The 26,721-nt window shown below is 41.2% G+C and overlaps 1 protein-coding gene, 1 long non-coding RNA gene and 1 other non-coding gene across 6 annotated transcripts in view; 1 reads left to right on the top strand and 2 right to left on the bottom strand.

Annotated features, from left to right (window-relative positions):
- Positions 1-14,960, bottom strand: part of LOC110126042 (uncharacterized) — a 98,925-nt gene extending 83,965 nt beyond the window's left edge. The window contains exon 1 of one of the 2 annotated variants that reach the window (XR_011488304.1): positions 14,396-14,960. This is a non-coding gene — a long non-coding RNA (uncharacterized lncRNA). Of the gene's footprint in view, positions 1-3,397; positions 3,991-14,395 lie in introns of those variants that run through there. The other variant, XR_011488305.1, reaches the window with a different exon arrangement.
- On the bottom strand, positions 11,021-11,152 carry LOC139035780 (small nucleolar RNA SNORA72). The gene has a single exon (XR_011488493.1). It is a non-coding gene; the product is annotated as a small nucleolar RNA SNORA72 (small nucleolar RNA).
- DUT (deoxyuridine triphosphatase) lies at positions 14,712-25,958 on the top strand. Of its 3 annotated transcripts, none has more exons than XM_070469334.1 (7): positions 14,712-14,779; positions 15,803-15,941; positions 17,993-18,084; positions 19,665-19,709; positions 24,584-24,658; positions 24,834-24,904; positions 25,835-25,958. In XM_070469334.1, the coding sequence occupies exons 1-7, from the start codon at positions 14,755-14,757 to the stop codon at positions 25,889-25,891; spliced, it is 504 nt and encodes a 167-aa protein (XP_070325435.1). In that variant the 5' UTR covers positions 14,712-14,754; the 3' UTR covers positions 25,892-25,958. The 3 variants fall into 3 exon arrangements, with proteins under 3 accessions (XP_070325435.1, XP_070325434.1, XP_020731142.2); XM_070469333.1 differs by lacking the exon at positions 14,712-14,779 and adding an exon at positions 14,987-15,256; XM_020875483.2 differs by lacking the exon at positions 14,712-14,779 and adding an exon at positions 14,987-15,271.
- Positions 25,959-26,721: the final 763 nt, after the last annotated feature.

Below are 26,721 nucleotides of genomic sequence, written 5' to 3'. Positions count from 1 at the left end.
TCACATTTATACAACCTTTCTGTGTTTCCTGTCTAGAGAAGATCCTTTAGCATTTGTTGAAGAGCTGGTTTGGTGGTGCTGAATTCTCTCAGCTTTTGTTTGTCTGTAAAGCTTTTGAATTCTCCTTCATATCTGAATGAGATCCTTCCTGGGTACAGTAATCTAGGTTGTAGGTTATTCTCTTGCATTACTTTAAGTATGTCCCTTCTGGCCTGGAGGGTTTCTATTGATAGATCAGCTGTTATCCTTATGGGAATCCCTTTGTGTGTTATTTGTTGTTTCTCCCTTGCTGCTTTTAATATTTGTTCTTTGTGTTTGATCTTTGTTAATTTGATTAATATGTGTCTTGGGGTGTTTCGCCTTGGGTTTATACTGTTTGGGACTCTCTGGGTTTCTTGGGCTTGGGTGGCTATTTCCTTCCCCATTTTAGGGAAGTTTTCAGCTATTATCTCCTCGAGTATCTTCTCATGGCCTTTCTTTTTGTCTTCTTCTTCTGGGACTCCTATGATTCGAATGTTGGGGCGTTTCACATTGTCCCAGAGGTCCCTGAGGTTGTCCTTTTTCTTTTTTCCTCTCTGCTTCATTTATTTCCACCATTTTATCTTCTACCTCACTTATCCTATCTTCTGTCTCCATTATTCTACTCTTGGTTCCCTCCATAATGTTTTTGATATAATTTATTGCATTATTCATTTTTAATTGACTCTTATTTATTTCTTCTAGGTCCTTATTAAACATTTCTTGCATCTTCTCAATCTTTGTCTCCAGGCTATTTATCTGTAACTCCATTTTGTTTTCAAGATTTTGGATCATTTTTATTATCATTATTCTAAATTCTTTTTCAGGTAGATTCCCTATCTCCTCCTCTTTTGTTTGACTTGGTGGGCATTTTTCATGTTCCTTTACCTGTTGGGTATTTCTCTGCCTTTTCATCTTGTTTAGATTGCTGTGTCTGGAGCGGGCTTTCTGTATTCTGGAGGTCTGTGGTTCCTTTTTATTGTGGAGGTTTCACCCAGTGGGTGGGGTTGGACGATTGGCTTGTCAAGGTTTCCTGGTTAGGAAGCTTGCTTCGGTGTTCTGGTGCGTGGAACTGGATTTTTCTCTCTGGAGTGCAATGGAGTGCCCAGTAATGAGTTTTGAGATGGGTCTATGTGTTATGTGTGATTTGGGGCAGCCTGTGAGCTGACACTCAGGGCTATCTATGTTCCTGTGTTGCTGGAGAATTTGCGTCGTATGTCTTGCTCTGAAACTTACTGGCTCTTGGGTGGTGGTTGGTTTCAGTGTAGGTATGGAGGCTTTTGGATGGTCTCTTACTACTTAATGTTCCTTGTAGTCGAGTTTTCTGGTGTTCTCAGGTTTGGGGCTTAAGTCTCCTGCCTCTGGATTTCAGTTTTATTCTTCCAGTAGTCTCAAGACTTCTCCAACTATACAGCACTGATAATAAAACTTCTAGGCTAATGGTGAAAAGATTCTCTGCTGTGAGGGACACCCAGAGAGGTTCACAGAGTTACATGAAAAAGAGGAGAGGGAGGAGGGAGATAGAGATGAGCAGGAGGAGAAAAAGGGGGACTCAAGAGGAGAGAGACAGATCTACGCAGTTGTCTGTTCCCAAAGTGTTCTCCGTAGCCCAGACACCCACAAAGATTCACGGAATTGGATTGGGAAGAGAAGGGGAAAGGAGGAAATAGAGGTGTTCTGAGGTTGAAAACGGAGAGTCAAAAGTGGGAGAGAGTAATCACACTCCTGAGTAAAAATGGGAACTGAATATTGGATTCTTAAATGTCCAAAATTTATATCACATACTGAAAAACAAAGATTAAAAATCTAAAGTAGAGGTTAGACTCTTAAAAATACAATATTAAAGACAAAAACAAAAACACAAAAAAATTTTAGAAATATATATGAAGTTCAATTTAAAATAGGGCTTTTCTCTTTTTTATTTTTTGCAAGGTTATAGTGAAATGAAAATGAAAATTAAGGAGTAGTAGAGGAGTAATAGAGGACTTCAAAAGAAAATAAGAGAAAAAGAAAAAAAAGAAAAGAAAAAAAAAACAAGAAAAAAAATTTTTTTCCTAATTAAAAAAATCGTAAAAATATGTGAAAATGAAAGTTAAGGAGTAATGGGGGAGTAATAGGGAATTTTTCAAGAAAATAAAAGAGAAAAAAAAGAAAAGAAAAGAAAAAAATTTTTTTAATTAAAAAAAAAAGGTAAAAATATATCTAGGAATTTCTCTGGAGCTGTTGCAGTCAGTGTGGGTTCGGTTCAGTTTCAGATAGCTCCTCATTCCAGCTTACACTTCTTGATATCTATAGGCCCCTTCCGGTGTAGTCAGTGTTACCTACAGGGATTTTAATCTGTTGCACCGGTCCCTTCTGAAGCGGTTCCCTTTGTTTATTTGGCTTCTGTTTGCCGGTCTCTTCAGTGCCTACTTTCCGCCCTGACACAGGCGGGCGGAGGTGGTCTCTTGTTTAGGTTCGCTAGTTCCGTCGCGCTGAGGGGAGGAGGGGCACTGTTTTCCCCATCTACGCTGCTCAGGCTCCCGGCTGCTCTATATAGAGCATGCCCTGCGTTGCGTGTGGTTCCAGTTTTCGGGTTCTCCATGAAAGCACGGACTAGGTTGCGCCTGCGTTTTGTGTCTTCCCCGGCCCAAGGAGCTCAGGCAGCCAGGAGCTTGACGGGCGCACTCTCCCCGGGTACGGCAGGCCTTCTCCCCTCCGCAGTCCCAGCCTCAGTTTCAGCTCGTGCCGGTCAGGTGCATGCACCTTGTGTTTAGCCGCGACCCTCCCAGTGGATGTCGACCATCCAGAATTTCAGGAAGTCTTTGGTTAGAAACTGGAGGCCTGTTTGCAGTGTGGTAGGGGATGCCGCCTCTGGGGCCGAGCCTGCCCCTTTCCCCTCCCCCCTGCCTCCTGCCTCTGGCGGGGCTGGGCCAGTCCGCAGCCGGCTAGCTCCTCTGGACTTGCTCAGACCCTTTGTTCTGTGAACGGCCGGCAGTGTGTTCGGGCCGCTTAATTTTCTCTCTCTCTTTTGCTGTCCCACAGTTTAAGCTGGTTTCTCACAAAAGCTCCCTCCAATTGCCCTCAGGGCACTCAGGCCCAGTCCTTACTCTAAGCAATGCCGCCCGCTCCTCTCTGTACCGCCCCAACTTGCTGGTGGCGGATACGGGCATCTGGGGTACTTTTCTGCTGGGAGTTGCTTTTAGGCACGTAATCTGTGGGTTTTATTTCTTTTCCTCCCAGTTAGGTTGCCCTTTGAGATTCGAAAACTTCCCCCAGACCCACCAGTGCGAGGGTTTCCTGGTGTTTGGAAACTTCCTCTATTAAGACTCCCTTCCCGGGACAGGTCTCTGTCCCTAGCTCTTTTGTCTCTCTTTTTATCTTTTATATTTCGTCCTACCTCCTTGCGAAGACAGTGGGCTGCTTTTCTGGGCGCCTGATGTCCTCAGCTAGCGATCAGAAGTTGTTTTGTGAAGTTTGCTCTGCGTTGAATTGTTCTTTTGATAAATTTGTAGGGGAGAAAGTGGTCTCTCCGTCCCGTTCCTCCGCCATCTTGGCTCCTCCCCGACGACAAACTTAATGCATACTCCAATCTTCAGATCTGAGGGTTTCCCCTATTGCAATAGCCTGAATAAATCCATCTCCTCACTGATTCATTATTTTGTCTTTGACAGCGCTAACCATAAGAAGAACAGGACACTCCTGGCAGAGTGACCAACATGGACAAAGGTCCTTAGACAAAAGAGAAGATGCTGTGTTCTAGAGCCTATGAGATGAAAGTGACTCAAGTTGAAGCTGCATGTTAAGGGTCTGATTAGGGCTTCCCTGGTCACTCGGTGGTAAAGAGTCTGCCTGCCCATGCAGGAGACACACACTTGATTCCTGATTCAGGAAGATCCCACATGCCATGCAGCAACAAAGTTCACACATCACAACTACTGAGCCTGCACTCCAGAGCCCAGCCACCACAAATGCTGAAGACCACGTGCCCCAGAGCCCATGCACTGCAAGGCAGAAGTCACCACAATGAGAAACCTGGGTACCACAGCTAGAGATTAGCCCCCGATCCCTGCAACTAGAGAACAGTCTGCACAGCAATGAAGACCCAGCACAGCCAAAAGTAAATAAATAAAAAAAATTTTTTAATAAGAGTCTGAATATAAAGGGCTCTGGGTCATGGTAGGGAATTTGGATTTCATTATATTTGTGATGAGAAGCTTTTAGATTTTGAGCATTAAAAAGTAGACACAGAAAGATCACTTAATATTTCTAGTAAAAGATGTTGGTGGCCCCCAGGATGTGAGAAGAATTTAGATACAGCATTAGGTGAATCAGATCCTGTCTCTGGAAGGGTTGAAATATGAAACAGAGTTCAGTCAAGTTGGAAAAATTTGAGGAGTGTTTACCAAAGGGGTATTTATAAAGGTTTCGCAAGATACGGGAAACCAAAACCACACAGGGGAGTACAGTACCTTGAAGCTTATAACAGTGGTAGGCCTGAAGGGAAAGGGAGAGAAAGCAGTTTCCAGAGCCTGGGGAAAGGGCAGCCATGACAAGAGCAGCCATCTTTAGTGGAGTGACACAGTCACCCAGAGGGAACTCTGACCCTTACCCTCCCCTCTACCTCTGACCTCCTGCTGGGGCTCTCTATTGCCAAACCCAAATGCAAGCCCGCCGGAGAGCAAGGGAGCTCATTGATGAAGTCCCTACAGGTCAGCCTCCCCAGGCAGAAAGCAGGACAGAGAGGGATAAGACTGGATACAGAAGGAATAAAGAAAGACATGTAGTAGAGACCTGAAAATTAGCCCAATTCATTGAAAGAAAGGGCTTCCCTGGTGGTTCAGTGGTAAAGAACCCACCTGCTAATGCAGGAGACGTAGGCTTGATCCCTAGGTCAGGAAGATCCCCTGGAGGAGGAAATGGCAACCCACTCCAGTATTTCTGCCTGGAAAATTCCATGGACAGATGAGCCTGGCAGGCTATAGTCTATGGAGTCTCAAAAAGACTGGGATCTGACTTAGTGATTAAACATTAAAAGAAAATGTGGGGACCTGAGTTTTCTATATTACTTCCTTAATACTCAGTTTCACCTACCCAATGCCAATAGGCACAAAAACAGTGAACTTCCACCCTTCTGTCTTTTTTTTTTGAACGTGTACAACTGCTCTTTTGTCCTAAAGGCAATCAGGAAAGACAGCAATTAGAACACTTGTGAGTACTAACAATGTTCAGTGAAAGATCTCTTTTGACAAAACTGTAGAATTTGAGGAAATATTGCCACATCAAACCTAGGTAATATTCACTTCATATTGAAGAGAACTGAGTTTCTGCAGCCAGGTTAGAATAGGTTGTTTCAGAGGGAGAGAATATTAAATTACAATCAGCCAAACCACAGCAAGCCTAGTTCATACATCTCTCTGCATGGATGCCCATATTTTACCATTGTTTTGGTTTCTTTTTTTATTATTACTCTGGAAGATAATTCAATTTGCATTGCACATTTCCTCACAGAAATTTTGAATCTTATGAATATAAAAATCATGGACTTGGCCCAGTTTTATTTTAATCAGTTTTTCTGTTTCCTAATTCAGGATTAACTTCCCAGGATATATGCAGAGATTTAGTAGCAAGAGCGACCGTGTGCACATTAAAACATGGAGAGTTTCAGCAGCAATTTGAGTTATGGTAATTACTGGGTTTGTTTACACAGACACAGATGAAAAGCATAACCTTTTTGTTCCTGTCTTTTTTTTCTTTAATTTGTAAAAATTGTGTGCTACCAACAGAAAAATCATACAACAGTTGTTTAATGTCATGGAGGAAATCAGGTGCAACCAACGAGACTGAGAAATAAAGAGATCAGAACTGTCTGAGGTAGTGTCTTAACTAGGCATCCTTTTTCCTGGAGCCACCCTCAGTGTTATAGAAAGACTGTGGTGCTCACATTCTACTCAGAATGATGGCCACAGCATTCACCTCCACCCAAATCAAACATCCTGTGGGTTCTCCACTCACATACCAATTCCAGTGTGGCCCCAGCATCGATTTCTACATCTGCAGTCATTCTCCATACCCTTGCGCCCTTCCATTTGTTCCATCCAGGGAGTAAGCCTGACCAAGACCGGGCCCATGTGAGGGAAGAGGAGAAAGGGGAGGCAGATGGTTTCTGGCAGCCGGTGCCGATGGGAGAGGCACCAGTGTTCTCAAGAAGGTGAGAAATTAATCCCATTCCTGGGAACATTTGCAGGGGGAGAAAGGTCTGCTTTTGTAAGGCTTATTGATCTCAGATCTGGAAGCTTCCACAAGACACCCATGCTTTCACACAACCAGGTGGTTCCCCTGAAAGGCAGCAGGCAGACAGACTTTCATATGTCTTAGACTGGTTGAAAAGGGGTGAAGTTACCCGAACGACTAATACTTGATCTTCTTCTACCTCTTCCACTCTATTTCCACACCAAATTGACTCTGCTGCTACTGTACTCATTCATATCCAACTGTTTGTGACCCCATGGACTATAGTTTGCCAGGCTCCTCTGTCCATGGAGTTTTCCAGGCAAGAATACTGGAGTGGGTTGCCATTTTCTGCTCCAAGAGATCTTCCTAACCCAGGGATCCAACCCACATTTCTTGTATCTCTTGCATTGGCAGGTGGATTCTTTTACCACTGCGCCACCTGGGAAGCCTACCAAATCGACTCTTGAGGCCATCAACCCAGCTAAACGGGAAGTCCTATTGATTGTCTAAAATATCCATTCTAGGTGTTTATGATAAACATAGGAATGGCCCCCAGTGACATCTACGCTTTGACCTCTGGAAAATGTGTGTATTACCTTATATGGTAAAAGGGACTTGGCAGATGTCATTAAGATTACTAACTTTGAGATAGAGGAATTATCCTGGATTATCTGGGTGGGTCCAGTCTAACCACATGAGTCCTTAAAACTGGAGAAACTTTCCCAACTATGATTAGAGAACTAGAGATATAGCAGCATAAGGAGTAATCTGCTGTTGCTGACTTTAAAGATGGAGGATGGTCACAAGGCAGGGAATGTGCTCAGCTTCTAGAAGCTGGAAAAGGCAAGGAAATGGGTTCCCTCTTAGAGCTTCTAAAAAGGATTGCAATCTTGCCAACACCTTGATTTTAGCCTTGTAAGACCTATGCAAGACTTCTGAACTAAAGAACTGAAGACATACATTTGTATTGTTTAAGCCACCGAGGTAATTTGCTGTGGTTATTTGTTACAGCAGCAATGTAGAAACTTACACGGTGTTCATCACCTCAAGCTTGGATTAACACAGTAGAAATTTTTCAATTTCTCCAGCCTCTCAAATATCTAGGTCATCATAGCAATTTCTTACTCACCAAACTCTTGTCAACTATCATTCTATTCATTTGACTTCCCTGTTCAAGGGTCTACAAATGACAGTGTTTTCAAACTCAGTTCAGTTCAGTCGCTCAGTCGTGTCCAACTCTTTGCGACCCCATGGACTGCAGCATGCCAGGCCTCCCTGTCCATCACCAACTCCCCGAGTTTACTCAAACTCATGTCCATTGAGTTGGTGATACCATCCAACCATCTCATCCTCTGTCATCACCTTCTCCTCCTGCCCTCAATCTTTCCCAGCATCAGGGTCTTTTCAAATGAGTCAGCTCTTTGCATGAGGTGGCCAAAGTACTGGAGTTTCAGCTTCAGCATCAGTCCTTCCAAGGAACACCCAGGACTGATCTCCTTTAGGATGGACTGGTTGGATCTCCTTGCAGTCCAAGGGACTCTCAAGAGTCTTCTGTAACACCACAATTCAAAAGCACTAGTTCTTCAGTGCTCAGCTTTCTTTATAGTCCAACTCTCACATCCATACATGACTACTGGAAAAATCATAGCCTTGACTAGATTGACCTTTGCTGGCAAAGTAATGTCTCTGCTTTTTAATATGCTGTCTAGGTTGGTCATAAATTTTCTTATAAGGAGTAAACTTAGTTTTCAAACTAAGCTCCTATAAATATCAGATGGTCTGAAGTGCCTCTTCTGGACCTGCCAGAGTTCAAAGTGGAAGGTTAGTGAATACTGCTGAAAATGACCCAAAAAGATTCCTTGGAGAGACTGGTCAGCAGAATCTTCCCCGGGCTTCATCACCAAACATGTTGAACAATAGCAATATACTGGTTGGTTTATAAAGTCTTACAATGTTGATCAACACTGCCCTGCTGATAAAACCAGTCAGTTTGCTGGGATGAAACCAGTTCTGCTGCTCCAGCCAGAATGGACAATACAACTAATTTCTGAACCAGGGGCTAGTGAACAGGGATGGTTACATGACAATATGTTACATAGCTAATTTCCCAGTGCAATCAGGTGCTTTTCAAAGATGAAAGAGGGAGATATGATTTGAAAGACAGCACGTGAGCCAAGAGAGACAGTGCAAGTCTAGAGCTGACTTAGTTCTCATACAGCTGTCCAGTTTAGTCCATATAATCCACCCTCCTCTAACCCTTTCCTCTTTGCCTAATCTTGCAATCAAAATTGTCAAATATATCAAGTTTCTTGTTGGTTAAACTTTCATTTTACATTCTACAATAAGTTTCAGCCTTTTAGTCCTATCTAACTGTTGGTGGGGCACCTTTTGTGACCAGCTTTAAGGGCCTTTATATGGCTTAACCAAGAAACAAGCAGATACTCTGAATGATGCCTGGTCTGCAAAGTTTCTTAGTAAAATTATACTACAAATTTATCATTAAGAACAAAGACCTAGGACCTGTCTCTATATGTAAGGTGATGGAATCTCTATTAAAATAATCCAGAGTACAGTAGTTTTGGTAAAATTTGTAATATTGGTTAAATGTGAAGAAATTCTTTACAGCAAGTCTTGACTACAACAGATTTTCTAGAAATAAATTCCCTAAAGCAGTGGTTTCTAACCAAGTGTGGGCAACAAGAATCACCCTGGAGATTCTTAGTCAGTGTGCAGTGGGATTTGGACATGTGCATTTGACCAAGCTTTTTAACCAATTCTCATGTGTACCCTGCTCTTAAGCCATCTGTCTTATTTGCTTCCTGCAAAGTTGATGATGCTTTAAAATGAAATAACAATAGTCCTTCTCTGAGCTGTAATCACAGAAATTTCACCTTCTGGTACTCCTGTACACAATGGCTTAATTCAGTCAGCTTTCCATGATTATGTTAATTAACAGACTGTGTACTTAGTGTATAGTGAGACCTCAGTGCATAGTTCTGAGTTTGTATGTTACCTATTCTGATTCCCTTGAACTTTTGTAGCAGTAATTTGTGAGTCAGTCCAAAGTAGTTCTGTAGCAATAAATGCTTTTGTTGACTATTGGCTAGTTCCTTACTGTTTCTTAACAGTCACTCACTTTAGTGTCAGCCTTCTGAGCTACTTACATACTTAAGATCCATGTGCTGATTTTATGAAATTGAAAGGTTACATACATTTTTCTGATCTCTGCATTCTTCCCAAGAGCCTTGTAGGAACAGTCTTGTGGGTTTCACAAGTTATATGGTAGTTTAGTGTTTTCAAATAGATACTCCCAGGGGAACAAAAGACATTCCAGGAGTCCTGTTGATGGCATTAGGGACCAAACAATTTTAAAAGAATGAATTTCTAGATAGTTATACATATGTTGTTGTTTAGATGCTAAGTCATGTCCAACTTTTTTGCAATCCCGTGGACTGTAGTCTGCCAGGCTCCTCTGTCCATGGAATTTTTCAGGCAAAAATACTGGAGTAGATTGCCATTTCCTACTCCAGTGGGTCTTCCTGAACTAGGGATCAAACTGGTGTCTACTGCATTGCAGGTGGATTCTTTACCACTGAGCCACATATACTTTTTACTGAAACTGATCTGCCTGTATACTGGTTCTTTTCCATCTTCTTTATTCCAATTCCCCTTTTACAAAGGATAGGCTACAACTCACCATCTTCAGGCTAACTGGTTCTTGTCCTAAATGAAAAAAACTCTGGGCCTGAAATAAAGGAGAAGTTGTACATATTGGTGCCATAACCCGGTATGGCTTCTGTTATGTTCTAGCCAGGGTGAAGCGTGGCATGATAAATGAGCTATTTTGGTCCACAATCAGATGTTCTAAATTCAGCTACAGAATTGTGCAGTTATGGGGCATTATGATACTTTCACATTAATATTCTCACCTCTTTCATTCCTGAATAATTGTCAAAGAATGCACTGCCCCTGAAGAAGAGTTCAAGAGTTTTGTTTAAATTAACACAAACTGAGAAAGTTCACCTACTGAAGAATCTCTCCATGGAAAGTTTGAGCAAAAGGATGGTAACCTGAGACTAAGATTTGGGACAATGTTTGAGATGCAGAAAGAAAAGCAAAGAAAGTGATGAAAGTATGGACAAACATTTTTTTAAATGACTGTAAAAAACAGTAATAATGCTTATTAGGTTTCAAGAAAAGATGCATTTAAAATACTAGACAATAATAATATGTATGCCAAAAAAAATTAATGGAGTTAAAGCATTCTAAGGTCCCTATGTTATCCAGGAGAAAGACAATAATTTTGTTTTAGATCTTCAAAAATGATGGATTAAGCATGCATGTTTTATCTAAAACAACAGAATCAGAGAGTAAAACTGAAATAATAAAATAATTAATCTAAACAAAATGAATAATAATTTAAAAGAAGGCAAGAAGGGGTAAAAAGAAAACAGCATATTTTAAAGGAACGCAAATTAAAATAGATTTAAACCCATTATGGAACTTACATGCTAGTAGAAGAAACACACATGTATGTACATAATCTCATATAGTATTGTGCTATGAAGAAAAATCAAATAGGGTAAAGCATTAGGTAGTGCTTAGATGACTACTTTTATTTATTTTTTAAAATTTTACAGTTCATTTAATGGCAACTGGCAGTCATCAAACTAGCAATGGTTATTTTCAAACATTGTCACACTAGCTGTGCTATCATTTTTCAAGATTGATCAGATACCTAGAGTCACAGACATTTCACACACAAGATGCATCATATAAATCAGACTTGGTTTATCACCAACATTTATAAAACCAGACTTAGGAAAAGAAGTAGATCTGGGGACACGTAAATGGTCTTAGTATAGCGAATGTTTAGCCTACCCAGATTATTACAAAATCAGAACAGCGAGAATATTCACAGACTATTTTTAGATAAGGAAAGATCTGAAAGAGGGAGGAAGAAAGACTGTAAGACTTTTTATCTTGAGCAAAAGGTTGAAAAGATAAGAGGATACAAAAAGGAGATTGAGAAGACAGTAGGCGAGGTGGGAGGAAAACCAGAGTGTGGCTTGGTGAAGAAATGTTTCAATAAGGTGGGCACACTCAATTGTGACACTAAGAAAATGAAGTCGCTCAGTCGTGTCCGACTCTTTGCGACTCCATGGACTATAGCCTACCAGGCTCCTCCCTCCATGGGATTCTCTAGGCAAGAGTACTGGAGTATCTTTCCCAGACCTGGAGAACACAGCCAGGCTCAGTATTAAGAAGAGCTGTCATCGTCTCATTAGGCATACATAAACCGAGAGAGTGGCTAAGTGTAAGGTCTCTGAAGTCAGACTACCTGAAGTTGAATCCTAGCTCTGTCTCTCTGGTTGTGACCTATGTGGTCTTAGGCAAATTATTTGACTTCTCTGTGCTTTGATTTCCCCATCCGTAAAATGAGGATAGTAACAGCACTTGTTTTCTCGGGTTGTTGCGATTAAATGAGTTAGTATTTATAGAAACACTTAGCATATACCTGAAATATAAAGTAATCACCATGTACGTCCTTGTTAAAAAGTGAAAAATCCCTAAGATAGCAGAGATAGAAAGGACAACTTTGCTTATAGAGACTTGCACCCTCAGTAGGTTCACATTGGCATAAGACTTAAGTAAATTATCACCATGACGGATAAGATAAGTATATTCTGATAAACACATGGCATGAAATAAACTATGGCTAGAATATATCTAGTTCTTTACTGTAGTATCCTGAATTTAAGGTGTATATAATTTTATATAAAATTATATTTCAGTTGTCATAAGAAATATTCTTCAAATGCTTGGTTGTTCAGATCCCTAACCTGTTACTCTTTTTCAGTTGGATTATGCCCTTTTCTCTTTTCAATCTAAAATAAACTCAGATGGAAAGTGACATTAATAAAACTTTCAGTCTCCACATTAACAGAATAGATGAATACTTCCTTGGTGGTAGGTATTATAAGGAGCCAAACAAATCATTTTTGTGTGAAATACCGAAGTAGGTGCTTTGAAGGATTCATAAAAGTTTATGACTCTAACTAATGTGAAAGATAAAATGCATGTACTTGAGATAATTGCACAACGGGAGTATATGGCTAATGAATGATATGGTAAGTGTTATAAAAGATAAGGCAGAATTTATTACTGGCTCTAAGGAAGTTTCATGAATGAAGCGAGATTTTTGTGTGGGCCTGGGTAAAGGGAACATTACAGTTACTATATTTTAGTACATGCAAGGACTCAAACTACCTTTAATGCAAACTTTCTTAGAAAATTACTAAAGTATTTCAGCAAAATGAGGAAGTAAACTAAGAAAATACTAGATCCTTAAGACCCAGGACTTCAATATAAGACAAGCACAAAGTGAAGTCCCAGGATGTCAGCTATTCAGCAGGACTAGATCATTTGCACAGATCAGAGCAAGAGAATAGTCAGGGAAGGAAAACTGGAACTCATTGGAGATTTACATCTCAGTGTTTCATTTTAAATGATAGATGTTTGAGGTATAGAATCCTCTGGAACATTTGGAATAAACAAGCAGTGGGTGAAGCAAAAACACCATCACCAATAAAAAGATAGAAAAACAAGGCAATTATTAACTTGAGGGTGACAGGTGTAAAAAAGGGAAATAATCATATATTGACCCGTCATGATAATGTAAATACTAACAGCTGACTTATACAGATTGTTACAAAACCATGAACAGAAAGCAGTGGAGAGGAGGTTAAAAGACTTAATAGTCAACTACTCTAATCCACAAAGTAATTTCTATGCCATTTAAATAGCAAGGTATAATTTAGGGACAGGGAGGGAGGTAAATCGGAGAAGGCAATGGCACCCCACTCCAGTACTCTTACCTGGAAAATCCCCTGGACAGAGCAGCCTGGTAGGCTGCAGTCCATGGGGTCGCTAAGAGTCGGACACAACTGAGCGACTTCACTTTCACTTTTCACTTTCCTGCATTGGAGAAGGAAATGGCAACCCACTCCAGTGTTCTTGCCTGGAGAATCCCAGGGACGGGGGATCCTGGTGGGCTGACATCTATGGGGTCGCACAGACTTGGACATGACTGAAGCGACTTAGCAGCAGCAGGGAGGTAAATTCCAATAGAAAGAGTCAAAAAAGTAGTTGAAAGTACTGCCCCTGAGGAGTGAGAGCTGGGAGAGGGTCTTCATGGAGGGACTGGGAAGGGATTAATGTTGTTCACTGTAGGTTTGAAAAAGCATTATATGGAGGAAAAAAACCTTTTGATTAAAAATTAAAAGAATGGAAAAAATAATCATAAGACTTTGATAAGTGATCATCTGCAGGGTCTAGATGGAACCAGAGATCTCTTTATCATTCATTCACATAATGAATGAGATCTCTTATCACTCGCTCATTCATTCTTATATCAAATAGTTCTCAAGCAACACGCTGAGCCAGGCACTAAACCAGGGCCCAGGAATACAATGGTGAAGACACACTTGGTCCCTGCCCTCATGCAGCTTATGTCCACTACAACAAATAGACAATGAGAAAATAAATATAGAAGAGCCACAGTCTGTAGCAGGAAGCTGTGGGACTAGGAAAAAAAAAAAGTGTGTTAGAACGGTGGTGAGGGGGAAAAAAGGGTAACTAGTTGTTTATCAGGGTGGGTCTTTCTCAGATGAGTGAGACTTGAAACGGCATAAATCAAGGAAAGATGTGTACAGACTTGCAGGCAGGAAAGGCTGGTGGGTCTAGAAACTGTCTAGAAACTGTGGCCCTGAGCAAGAGAGGATGAATCATACGATGGCTCCAGAGGCTGCTGAAGTCCTAGATCACGTTGCTATAGATACAAATTCGGTAAGTCCTCAGAGTAAAGATATTTGAAGCCATGGGAGAAGACTATAAAGAGCATAATTCATAATCTCATCCAGAGGAATTCCAACATTTAAGAGGAAGAGCCAGTAAGAGACTGAAAAGGAGGGGGTTGTAAAGAAAGGCAAAGCAATGAAGTCTGAAACCTTTCCCAACAATACCCTAACATTTTTGTCATTTTCCTAACTGCCCTACAGGTTTGTATTTCTTTTGACAAAATGCATTACAATTTGAGACTTTACCATCAGTTCCAGACATAAGTGAAGATTCCTGAACCCTAGAAAAATCAATTTACAATTACCTGAAAAGTTATTTACTCATCCTCACTGTAAATTACACCAGCGTGGCCCAGGACCTTTGTTCGAATCAGTCACAGCCACAGTGGTTCTCTGCTCCTGTGGGGTCATCCAAGAATGCTAAGATTTCAACTGAGATGTCCCCGTGGTATCCTCAAGACTCTGGTATCCCCAAGCCCCTCTGAGAATAAACGACAATCCCATCTTGCACTCTGTGTTGGAAGGAAATTGAACTCGCTGCCGTGCCCATCGCCTAGGGCGCAGCACTGAGCGCTGAGGCCGTCTCGGGCATGGTGATGCAGTTCCGTTCCTTTTGCAGGGGGTGGGGGGAGTGGGGGGCCCTGAGGTTGGAACCTGGCGACTCATGGCCGCCGGCGGCGCCGCCCCAGGTAAACGGGCAGAGCGCAGGGCCCGGACTTCGGAAAACCGGAGCCAGATGAAAGGCGCGAGTAGACAGGGAGAGGGCGAGGCAAAGGCGGCCGCGAGATTCGAGACGCCGAGCGCGCAGCTTCCCAGGAGGGCCTGCCGCCAGCCCGAGGGCTGTCGCGGCGCCGCCTCCGTGCGCCTCTCGTCAGACGGCGGCAGTTACTGCTTCCGAGGTCATTGGGCTGGCGCGCGCCTGTACGAGCGGCGCCAAGCTGCGCCCAAACTCGGGCAGATGACTTCGCTCTGCCCTCGCCCAGTGCTCGGCCACCGCTTCTTTCCGTCTTTGCTCAGCTCGGTGTTTAACGGCGCGCGCCGCGCACGGCCCAGGGCGGAGGCCGCGGGGCTGTCCCGGTCAGGCCCGCCCCTGGACCCCACCCCGCGGGGATCCGTGCTGCTCCCGGCCCTCCGGCTGCTCTCCAGCGGCCGCAATCTGAGCCGAGGTGGCCGCCGCTCCAGTAATGTCGGGGCCCAGGCTGGAAGTACACGCTTTCCAAGGCGGGGGGAGGCAGGGAGCCCGGCCGGCGGCCCCCGCGCCCGGCACGGAGCGGGGGAGCGAGCCGGGGGATCCGCTGGACCAGAGGAAGTTGTCAGGCTTCGGGCGGTGGGGCAAGGGGGCGGGCGCGCGGCCTCAGTGGCGCGGGAGCCAGTCCATTCGAATCCCCTCTTAGGGGAGGGCAGTGGTTTTCTATTTGGGGATGAGGGAAAGACCATAGAAACTGCCACTGGTTTTGGACCTAGACACTGAGGATACAAAGCTTTAAGAGGCTCCGTGCTTTCAGTTCCCAAATCTGTCTCCTGAGAAAGATTTCCAGCCCCAAATTTGAGTCCTATCTCCCTTCTCGGCACGGACTGTGGGTTGTTCCCGGGGGTGGGGGCGGGGCGAGGTTGGCGGGAAGTTTAGAAGGCATCCCCTTTCTCTCTCTCTTGTTCCCCCTGCTCCCTCCCTCCTGTGCCCACGTGGTACTCTGCCATGCCGTGCTCTCAAGAGGCACAAGTCGTCTCCCCCAGCAAGCGGGCCCGGGCCACGGAGGCGGGCGATATGCGTCTCCGCTTTGCCCGGCTCTCGGAGCACGCCACAGCCCCCACCAAGGGGTCCGCGCGCGCCGCGGGCTACGACCTGTACAGGTGAGTGGGCACCCCGTCCGCCCGCGCCCCGGAGGCCGACCCGGGCCAGGAGGCTCGCCTTCTATCCCACCGTCCGGACCTCTCGCAGAGAAGTCCCAATTTCCGAGTGACAGAGCTCTCAGGTTACCTTACATGCCGGCTTGTACAATTTGAAAGTCATTGAAAAGTGTAGAAACAAACGCATTTTGCATTACATAGGGTTTTTTCCTTTTGGGGAAGTGGGGGCCCACAGAGTGGCACGTGAGATCCTGTTTCACCAGCTTGGGATGGGACCTGCACCCCTTTGCAGTGGAAACCTGGAGTCTTAACTACTGGACCACCAGGGAAGTCCTGCCTTTTTTTAATGTTGAAAATTTTACTTTCCTCTTTAGCATAAATTCAGTACGGATGTGGGCAGATATGTGGAATGGTAAATAGCGATAGACGTCCGCCCAGGTGTTATTTTATTTTGCAGCTTTTTTTGCGTCCTTTCCAAGTGGAAGGTAGAGATGAAGAAGGCCCACTTTGGCCTTCAGGTAGCGGCCTGAGAGTGGTACTGTGGTCAGTATAAAGAAAAGCCTTGCGGGGAGCCGAGGTTCTTAGGTAATAAAATACCCAGGAAAAATGAGTTAAAGTTGCTTCTGCTTTAAGGGTTAGTAAGTTAAGTTCCCCCCAAGGACTTGCCAGAAGTCTGAATATGAAAAGCAGGAATGTTTGTTAATACTGCCACCTTCTCTTTTGTACAGCATTTTTTACCTATGCTAAAAGCTCTTCCATGTGCTATTTTATTTAATACGGCAATCCTGAAGTAGATGAGTGTTACTTTTTACAGATGTGGGAGTTTGTGAAGAGATGAACTGATTGCCCAAGGGCTTGAATATAATAGGATTTTTGACCCTGAATTCAGTATTTTGTGTTGTTTTTTAACCCCTTGACTGCTGTCCCCACTTCTTCAAACCATTAAGGTAGGTGAAAAGTGATATTAGAGGGGAGACGGTGTTTATTACATGATTAACTCCCAAGCCTTAGGATTTATTTTAAAGCATCCCAGGTAATTCTAATGTGAACCACTGGTATAAGTTGTAAGTACAAGGAAAGAGGAGAGAGGAGTATGTGATGATAGTGGGAGAAAAGAAGGAAAAAGTGAGGTAAGACTGATGCAGCTGAATGGGGTACAATTCAGTCCCTTATTTCATGAATAAAAATAGTGATGTAGATTGACTACACCACAGCTGGGCACTGTTGTGAGTCTAAGAAGAGACCTTAATTTAGGGTACTTTATAAGCATCCTCCTATTAAACACAGAAGACTTTCTATGTTGACATGGATATAATTAATCTCTTCAATAAATTTGTATTTCAACTGTTTCAAGAGAGGAAATTCCAATGAAAGAAGTAAAGACATAGCAGCATTTTACCAGTCTTAACTAAGGGCTCCAAAGTAACTTCCAGTTCTGCTTATTGTAAAATCTCTTAAATTTTTAGCAAAGAGGAGGCTCCAGTAATAGCAAAGTAGTAGCATTTACTGGGTGGACCTTAGAGGATCAGTTCCTCAATAGTGCCCATCTCTAGGGCCTGTTGACAGTGGTCACCTCTCCCTCAGCCAGTGAATTCACAGCCACCATTTGATAAGCCTGGTAAACTAGCAAGTCCAGAACAGATGCAACACAGCTGAACATACCCCCCCCCCCCCATATATGCTGCTCCCCACCCATTTTTCTCCTTTCCTTCTGTACATTTTCCCTAATGCTTAGAGGATTGTTGTGAGAATAAAATGAGTTGTACAAGGCAGTTAGAACTGTACGGGACAGAGTAATGGCTTAATAAATATTAGCTATTATTTGCTGTTATCTGCCTTTCTTTCTTTGTTCTTTATCTTCCTCTTTTTGTACCATGTTAGTGAATCATATGCCTTCTAAAGTCTGCATTTCAGCCCCCTCCTGCTAAAAAATTATCTGTTTGCCAACACAATTTGGTTCAAAGGAAAATACATTTACAGGTTGTCACCTTTTACCAAAGAATGTTTAGAGAATTACTATATCTAATTACCAGTATCTTTCACTATTTTCCTAGTGCCTATGATTACACATTACCACCGATGGAGAAAGTGCTTGTGAAAACTGACATTCAGATAGCCCTTCCTTCTGGGTGCTATGGAAGAGTGGGTAAGTGACTTGAGACATAGATAACTATTTGTCATGCTCTTCCCTTGTGATAGGTTCTTTCTTCTTAGTTTCATTTGGGGTATATAAATGAGGGAAGGGATATTGCTTGGCCTGTGTCCTAAAATAAAGACAGGCCACCTGCGATGGCAGTTGCAGTCACTTGAAAGCTTTCCTTTATGTAGCTACATTTGCCTCTCTTTGCTTCCCGCCACTCCCTCCCCCACCCCATTCCTTAAGGTTTTAGGACACTCACATTAGCCTAGGAGGTTGTTTTCACAACTGTTCACTGTGAGAAAAACTGAAAATATAGGTGATGTTTAACTGGTGGTTTTTCCAGTCTTGCCACCAATTCTCCCTTCAAGGATCAGATGGCATATGAAGTCAGATTTCTTTGTGAAGATGTTTATTTGTTTTATAAGAATAAAGATGCAGGGTTAAGATAATAGCACATGGCATCTTATATCACCGATAGAGGTAAAGTTTCTAACCCCTGGGGGCATCAGGCCCTTAGCCTTTCCCCCTTGGGTTTCCTCCCGTGAGGTCTGCTGGGTAAGGGACGCTCTTCAGTGCACTAGAGGAAAAGGCCTCATCGTGGGAGGGGAGAGGATAAAATGCAGAGCAAGCCAACAGGTTTGATTCTTCTGCAACAAGTCAGTTGCCACTGTAGAAAGAGTTTAAAACTTTTCAAGAGTCTGATTACTTGCTGGCTGACTTCAGAGTAAACATAAAGGAGCAAATGGAACTGTGATCCCAGGGGGATCTTGTTAGCCGGAGTCTGAGAACTGCTGATATTTCAGCCTTTAAAAGAAAACTGAAATGAGCTCTCTTCATCTTTTTGGCTGCACTGACGGTGTTTTTAGTGTGTTGGGGGTGGGGGGGGGTGGGTGGATTAGGACATGGGGTGAAATAACAGTGAAGGCAGGAAGGGGTAACATTTACCGACAAAGTGCCTGATTTAAGTTATTCTGGAGTAAAATACTAGAAGTTAGGATAATTAATGGTAGGCCTGTTGCTCAAGTCAGCAACAGTAGCTTCTTACTCTGGTTCATTTGTTTCATTCAGATTCGTCTTCTGGCATCTGAATTATGAGTAGGTGTCCCAAGTTTAACGTTAACCTCTGCTACTCTGTGGTTGGGTTTATGCCCCTCCCTTTCTTATCCATACTGCAACATGCTGGGATCTCCTATCTTAAAATAAAAGTTCCTTCCTCTGCCCCATGTCCCTGCCAGCTACCATCCTCCTTTTGTGACCAGGTGTCTGGACAGCATTGTCCACGGTTTTCACTTTCCAGTTCTTTCCTGCAGACCACAGCTTTAACACTTATCCTCAGTTGCCTGAGGATGTGCTTAAACCACATTGCTGGAGTGGTTTAAGTTGGTTTTGAATCAAACCTTGTCAACATTTTTCTAAACTTTTCTACTTTGATCATACAGTGTGATAAATACATTTTTAATTCAGAACTGTCTGCTAAGGTTAAGATCCAGATGTTATAGGGGTGAGAGTGACATGCTTAGATTGTGTCAATTTTATTCATTATTGTCCTTCTTAAGATATTCAATTTCTTTTTGTTTGTTTTATAGCTCCTCGTTCTGGCTTGGCAGCAAAACACTTCATAGATGTAGGAGGTAATATATTTACATTTTTATTATATATTTACATTTTTATTCTGTAAATATTTACAAGTGTTTACTTTGTTTTTGCAGTAATCAAATGACATTTTATTTTTATCATCAAGAAAAGAAAATGGTTTTTGTTGTATCTTGCCTTTTAGAAATTTCTGTCCCTAAGTAAAAGATGATATGATACAGTTTTGAATGCTCTTTGAGTATGTCTACTTTTTTAATGATCATTTTGTGAAATGTTGTTATTTCACTCACAAGCTAGACACTATCTGACAGATAGGATTTTGCCTTTGTTTAGCGATAATCTGCATTTAATCCAAAAATGACTGTTCACAGAAGGAAGTTTGTTATTACAAGGAAAGGAAATGCTTTTATATCATCATTTAAACAACTGTAGTTAGTGCTTCTCTAACAAGGCCTCTTAGCCCTCAGATGAGTGGGTATGTTAAATTCTCCATCTCCTGCTGTTTTTATGAAGCTGCTTTTTAATAAACTAGGAAACTGACTCAGAAATAGGCCCAAGTTGCCTCTTTAAAAACTGAAATCCATCCATAAGATTCCAATTCCCTTGTTCTTTCCACTGCAGTTCATGCTGTGGATCACCCTGCCTGTCCTTCCACCAAGCTAGCTCTTCCCTGAATTAACTTACTGTTCCCTCTCTGGCTGAGGCCTGTCCCTGGGCCATCTCCCCATAGTGTCACTAGGTGGTGCTGTGGGGTAAAACAGGAGGCGCTGACTATAACTCAACAGAGATGGACAGCCCTCTGGGGTTGAGAATTCCCTGGGCTAATTTATGCTTGACTTTCAAGAATATTTTTACAAGGTCTAGTATGGTCACTTAAGACGATAACTTAAGGATATAAAAGATGGTAGTTTTAAATAAAGTTCAAAGGGTTATGAAAGGAACATGGGTTTTGGAATAACAACTGGATTTGGGCTCTAACTTTGTCACTAACTAGCTAGTTATTGCTTAACTTTTCTGAGCCTCAGTTTCCTTATCTGTAAAATGAAAATTAGCATGCTTGCCCTGAAAGATGGGAGTATTGAATTATAATGTATCTAAAGCACTAACACTGCTTGGTACATATTTTCTGTCCTCTGGGCTTCTCAGATTTTTTTTTTAACATGGAAACTTTTTCTGACTTTGTTACCAACTTTTGCTCTATTTAAAACAATCCTCTGAAAAAAATTCATGTAAAAGCAATGGAAAGTTAGTTTGCCTGGTGGTTCCTGTGGTATTATTCACACAGTCACATTGTGGTGTGTTCTTGGATGCAGAGTATCTTAAAAATGTCTCCTAGGCACACGTTTATCATAGTTGGCCACAGTTTCTATTTCAGAAGAGGGATATTGTTAGAAATCCCAGGCTGTAAATAAGGGTCAAAGGGAAAAGTTGAGTATGCAGGATTCCGTTCAGAATTCACATCTGGTAGGTGTGGATAGTTTTCAGTAAAGAAGGTTTCCAACGAATGACATGCCAAAGTCTTGACACAGTAAAACTTTTGCCTGAAGTCAGTTAATCACTCTGCCAGTTCCAATGCATGATTTTTCCAGTGATAACTTCAAAATACTTTCTGCTTTCTCATGAAGAGAAATACCCCTGATGTTTATGTCCCTTATGTAGGAAAGGAATGTGTTATATTTTCTTTGATGGTCAGTTTGCCTTTGAATAACAAGTAATAAATGAACTTGGAACTATTAGATTTTTTTAATACTGTTGGCATTCATGCTTTAAAAAAAGGAGTAATTAAGGACCCTTTTTTTCTGTCATACATTCTGATTGACTTGAAAGGACTTAATTTCTTTCAATCTTGGTAGATCACCTGGCTTTGAGGAATTCAAGACATCCAACCATATGTGTGATAGGACTCCTTTACAAATATATAGCAAAGCCTTTACAAAAAAAAGAGTGTTTTTTGGTATTGTAGAAGATACCATAAAGTAAACAAATACTTGCAAGTCATATGAAGAAGAGTTAAATATCCAAACAGATAAGGGGGAAAAAGCTGATTATAAAATACAGAAGAGGACATGCAAATGTGGAGCAAACATTGAGGTAAAAAAGCCCAGCCTCACTAGTCATCAGGGAAATATAAATAAATCCATGAAATACCATCTTTTACTCATCATATTGGCCAGAATTAAAAAGATTGCTTCAATTTGGTATTGTAAGAGAGCTTAGAAATGGGCATTCTTAAATATCATGGATAGAAATTTGAATTGCTATACTTTCCTTGCAAAGTTATCTAGCAATATCCATTAAAATTTTAAATATACACACCTTTCAGCCCAGGAAAGTGTTTCTTCTTTTTTTTTTGGAAACGGTTTGATGAGAATACAATACAGTAATACACAAGAACGTATGTAAAGGACTGTCTTGATTATTATAGGAAAAATGTAAAAATGATCTGAATGTCTGATGACATGTAAGAGAATTGTTACATAGGAGTCATGGTACTGTATTTCCATATCTTGGATCTAAAAGAATGACTAAGATTCAGATATGTTACTCTCAAAGGATAGCTATACTATTTTAGGTGGGAAAAATGTGTAAAATATGTGGCTGCCTGAGGGGGACAGTTGGGAAGCATTATTAGCTTTTACTTTATATGTATTTGTACTGTTTGGGTACTCTAAAATTTTCTGGTAAAGAAGTGAGCTCAGAAGTCGGCACACATGGTCTTTATCTAAGGCACCCTGGGTGAATGAGTGCTAGCCTGTGCTCGAGCACTCCCACTTGGAGATGCCAAAGCCTCCCGTGGTCGTTTGTTCCGGCGTGGGAGGCAGGGAGTGACCTGCTGCTGAGCAGTTCCTTCCTTAACCGATCTGAGCCATTCCTGCAGCTGAAACTTTCTGCATCTAGATAATACGGAAAACAGCTGGTCCTATCTTTATATCCATTCTTTCAGTAAATATCAAGGACTAAGTTAATGATCAACTGGCAGTGGGGGAAAAGAGGCCAGGCTTCAGTATTCTTTGAGTTGGTCAAAGTTTTATTGATGTAGAACCAGAAAAGAATAGACTGTTTCCTTCAGTCTAGACATGATATGAACCACTTTCAGCCACTTTTATACTCACTGTTCTCGCTGTTTAAAAAAGTGTTTTATCTTTAATTCAAACTCTGAAGTCTTAGGAACCTTGTAAGAAGTATTTTAAGTTCAGTTTCACTTAGCCCTACTAACTCATTCATAAAGCACAGGGATTCATCTAAACTTCTACAGTAATCCACTGGAAAAATCTAAAATGTTAGTTTTTCTGAGTGTATTTCCCTGTGGTGGAACATTTTTTATTTTTTTAAATTTTGCCTTTCTTTTTTTCCCCTATGTGAGAAAATTGAAAGTGAATGCTTATTCTTGTTCTAAAAAAGCAAAAAAAAAATCCCTTTTTTTTTTTTTACCCCCAATTGACCTTTCAAATAACTATGAGTCTGGCCAACCAGCATTAGTACCTATTGAACTAAATTCCTGATTCTTTTTTTTTCTTCTTTGATAAGAGGTTTTTTTCCCCTTAAAGAAGTGGGATATTAATAAGATGTAAGACATGACATGGAGCTGCATTTAATTAGATTCACATGAATCCTATCTAGCTTGTTACAAACTGAAGGGAAAGAATTAACATGTATAAAAGGAAATAGGCATTGAGGGGAAAGACAGGGATAGGAAAATGACTGCTAATAGCTAGGGGGTTTCTTTTCAGGGTAATGAAAATGTTCAAAAATTGACTGTGGTCATGTTTTCACAATGCTGAATACCCTAAAAAAATGTTGGATTGTGAATTCTGTCTTAATTTTTAAAAAGGAAATGAAAAGACCTGGTGCACCTATATTATCTGTGCTTGTGTTTATGGGAAGGTTTTGGATTCTTGGCCCAAAGATAAATGCTAGCAAGTAGGGTAGATGCACTTCTCTGGGCTGTGGCAGGGCCCTGGCTCAAGTTCCTCTCCTGCAAACATTTGCTGCCTTTGTGTTTATAATCTCAAACAGTTTCTAATTACACACAGTTGTGTATAAAAGTGTACTCATTATTAAGCTTATATGCTAATGTCTTTTGAGAGATCATGCTCTTAAGAAAGGATGGTAGCTCAAATGGAAAGGAGAAGAAGAATGTGAACAGTTCAGCTCCATTTTCATTGTAAAAATGGAATGTTCTGATATTTGCTAGACTGCTGCTTAACAGTGTCAGCATTGACTTATTCGACCACAGATCTTCTGACTTTTTGACATTTTTATTTATGACTCAATCATATTTCAGTCTGGATATTAGTGGGAAGCTGCTACCAGGAAAAGCCTTTAAAACCCAAATCGTAATTTTCTCCTAGTCCTTTTGGCAGGTATGCAGCAGATAAGACAGTAGGATTGGGAGAGAGCAGTTAAGGATGAGTTGGCTGAGACGCTAAGCACCTACTCCCAATTTAGAGTAGGTAATTGTCACCATTTGTAAGGATGACAGGTTGGAAAATTAGGACCGCTTTCAAAATCCTTATTTGAATTTTGGGCTTCCCTGGTGGCTCAGATGGTAAGGAATCTACCTGCAATGCAGGAGACCTGGGTTTACCATCCCTGGGTTGGGAAGATCTCCTGGAGGAGGACATGTCAACCCACTATAGTATTCTTGCCTGGAGAATCCCCATGGATAGAGGAGCCTGGCAGGCTATAGTCCATGGAGTCGCAGAGTAAGACACGACTGAGTGACTAAGTACATTTGCATTTTAGTAATATCATTTCTTGGCTTTGAGGCTTTACGTAGTAGCAGAGCAAGATTCACATGTTCATTGTAAGGATAAAACTTTCAGAGCTACATAGGAATGATTTCGAGGTAATCATACACCTTTAGTCCTTGGTACCATACACTAAGCTAAGGTCATTTTTTTTCCTCCAGCTGGTGTCATAGATGAAGATTATAGAGGAAATGTTGGTGTTGTCCTGTTTAATTTTGGCAAAGAGAAGTTTGAAGGTATGTTAAATGTATCTAATCACATCAATGTAATGAGTTTTTCAAGTTATGTATTAAACATGTCTAAATAGCACATACTAACTGCTCTGATTCTCATTGTACTGTGTAAGGCAGGATACAGAGAATGCATCAATACAGTATCAGTAATAAATTGTTTTGTTTTTTTCCTTTGAAGTCAAAAAGGGTGATCGAATTGCACAGCTCATTTGTGAACGGATATTTTACCCAGAAATAGAGGAAGTTCAAGTAAGTATCATAAAAGCTGAGTAGGGAATACATGATATAACATCTTCAGTGAAGGAAAAATAAAAAATTTGAGGATCTACTATGCTATTGGTAACTAAATACAGACCTTTCTCAACTTAACAGTGGGATTACATCCTGATACAGCCATCGTAAATTGAAAATATCTTAAGTCAAAAATACACTTCACACACCTTACCTACTGAACATCATAGCTTAGCTTGCTGCTGCTGCTAAGTTGCTTCAGTCACCTTAAACATGCTCAGAACCCTTATTAACCTAGTTGGACAGTCATCTAATGCAAAGCCTGTTTTATAATAAAGTGTTGAGTATCTCATGTAATTTATTGAATACTACTGAAAGTGAAAAATAAAATGGTTGTATGAGCACAGAAACTGTATCAGCATTTCACCCTGTGATGGCATGGCTGACTGGCGGCTGCAGCTCACTACCATTGCCCAGCATCACGAGAGGATCACATCGCATATCACTAGCCCAGGGGAAAGCTCAAATTCATTATTTGAAGCACGGTTTTTACCAAATGCGTATCTCTTTCACACCATCATCAACTTGAAAAATCATAAGTCAAACCATTCTAAGTTGGGGACCATTTGTAGTAGAATATTTGACTAGTCCTATTTTAAGCAAAATTAAAATCTTAGTTGTAGAACTTCTTAAAATGTTTTCCATGGCTATTATATAGCATTACTTTGAATAATAAGCCATTTAAATAGACTGTGAAATTCTACTATTCCCTTAGCTTTTTTGGTATTCAGTATTTTATGGAACATTTTTAAAATTTTAATTTTCTGTAATCTCCTTTTTGAAGGAATGACATAGCAAGAATAAAACTCTTACAAATTGGGAGCTGGAGAGACCTGAAAGAGGGATCTAAAATTAACTATACAGCTCACTATCTTTATGTCTTTTCAGGTTTTAGATGACACTGAAAGGGGTTCAGGAGGCTTTGGTTCCACTGGAAGTAATTAAAACTTCTGCCAAGAACAGGAAATGAGAATGTACTTTTTTCTTGAAAATAAAGACTTTGCTTAAAGTGTTTTGGTGTTTTGCATTTCTGTAAACTTAACACTTCAGCTTCTAAAAGTATTTGGTTTTCTTTTGCTTAAGGAAAGGGTACCTCTGTTGGGATTCTGTAGAAACTTACTTCCTTTGCTTTTCTGCCTTTAGTGGTTATATAAATCTGTTTGTGAACTCATGCAGTTTCTTTTTTAAATTAAATGCACATCATTTATCCCCAGATCTGTATTATTTATTTCACTATATTCACTATATACTACCCCTTCAGTAACTTATTTTTAAAATGCTTTGAATATCATAAGCAATGCATTTCATTCAATAAATTTGAATTCTCACAGATATAAATTATTGCATAAGCTGAATTAAACAATAAAAAGAAGGTATTACTAATTCTTCCCTTCTCTTCAGTGATGTAAAAAATGTTTTTCTAAACCAGAAAGGCCAGGCCTTGATTGGAGGCTTAGAACTCTCAATTCCTTCCTCCCATTCTCTTGTGAAGGGAGAAGGGCCAAAATTGGAATTAATGATGGATCATTCCCATGTGATGAAGCCTTCATAAAATCCCCAAAAGAACAGGGCTCAAAGAGCTCACAGGTGCTGCTAGTATAGTATCTGAACCTATCTCCAAGTACACACAGTGTCAGAATTGAGAAAGTGTTGGACACCCCAGCTGGTGTCACAGAGAATTGCCTGATGTGGGAAAAAGCCTGCACACATCAGGTGCCCAGAAAGGAAGTGTTTTCTGTGAGTAGTATAGGAGACTCATAGGGAAGAAAGACATG

The sequence above is a fragment of the Odocoileus virginianus genome, chromosome 6 (genome assembly GCF_023699985.2).
Source record: "Odocoileus virginianus isolate 20LAN1187 ecotype Illinois chromosome 6, Ovbor_1.2, whole genome shotgun sequence".
NCBI lineage: Eukaryota > Metazoa > Chordata > Mammalia > Artiodactyla > Cervidae > Odocoileus > Odocoileus virginianus.
This window is presented reverse-complemented; position numbering and strand designations above follow the sequence as displayed.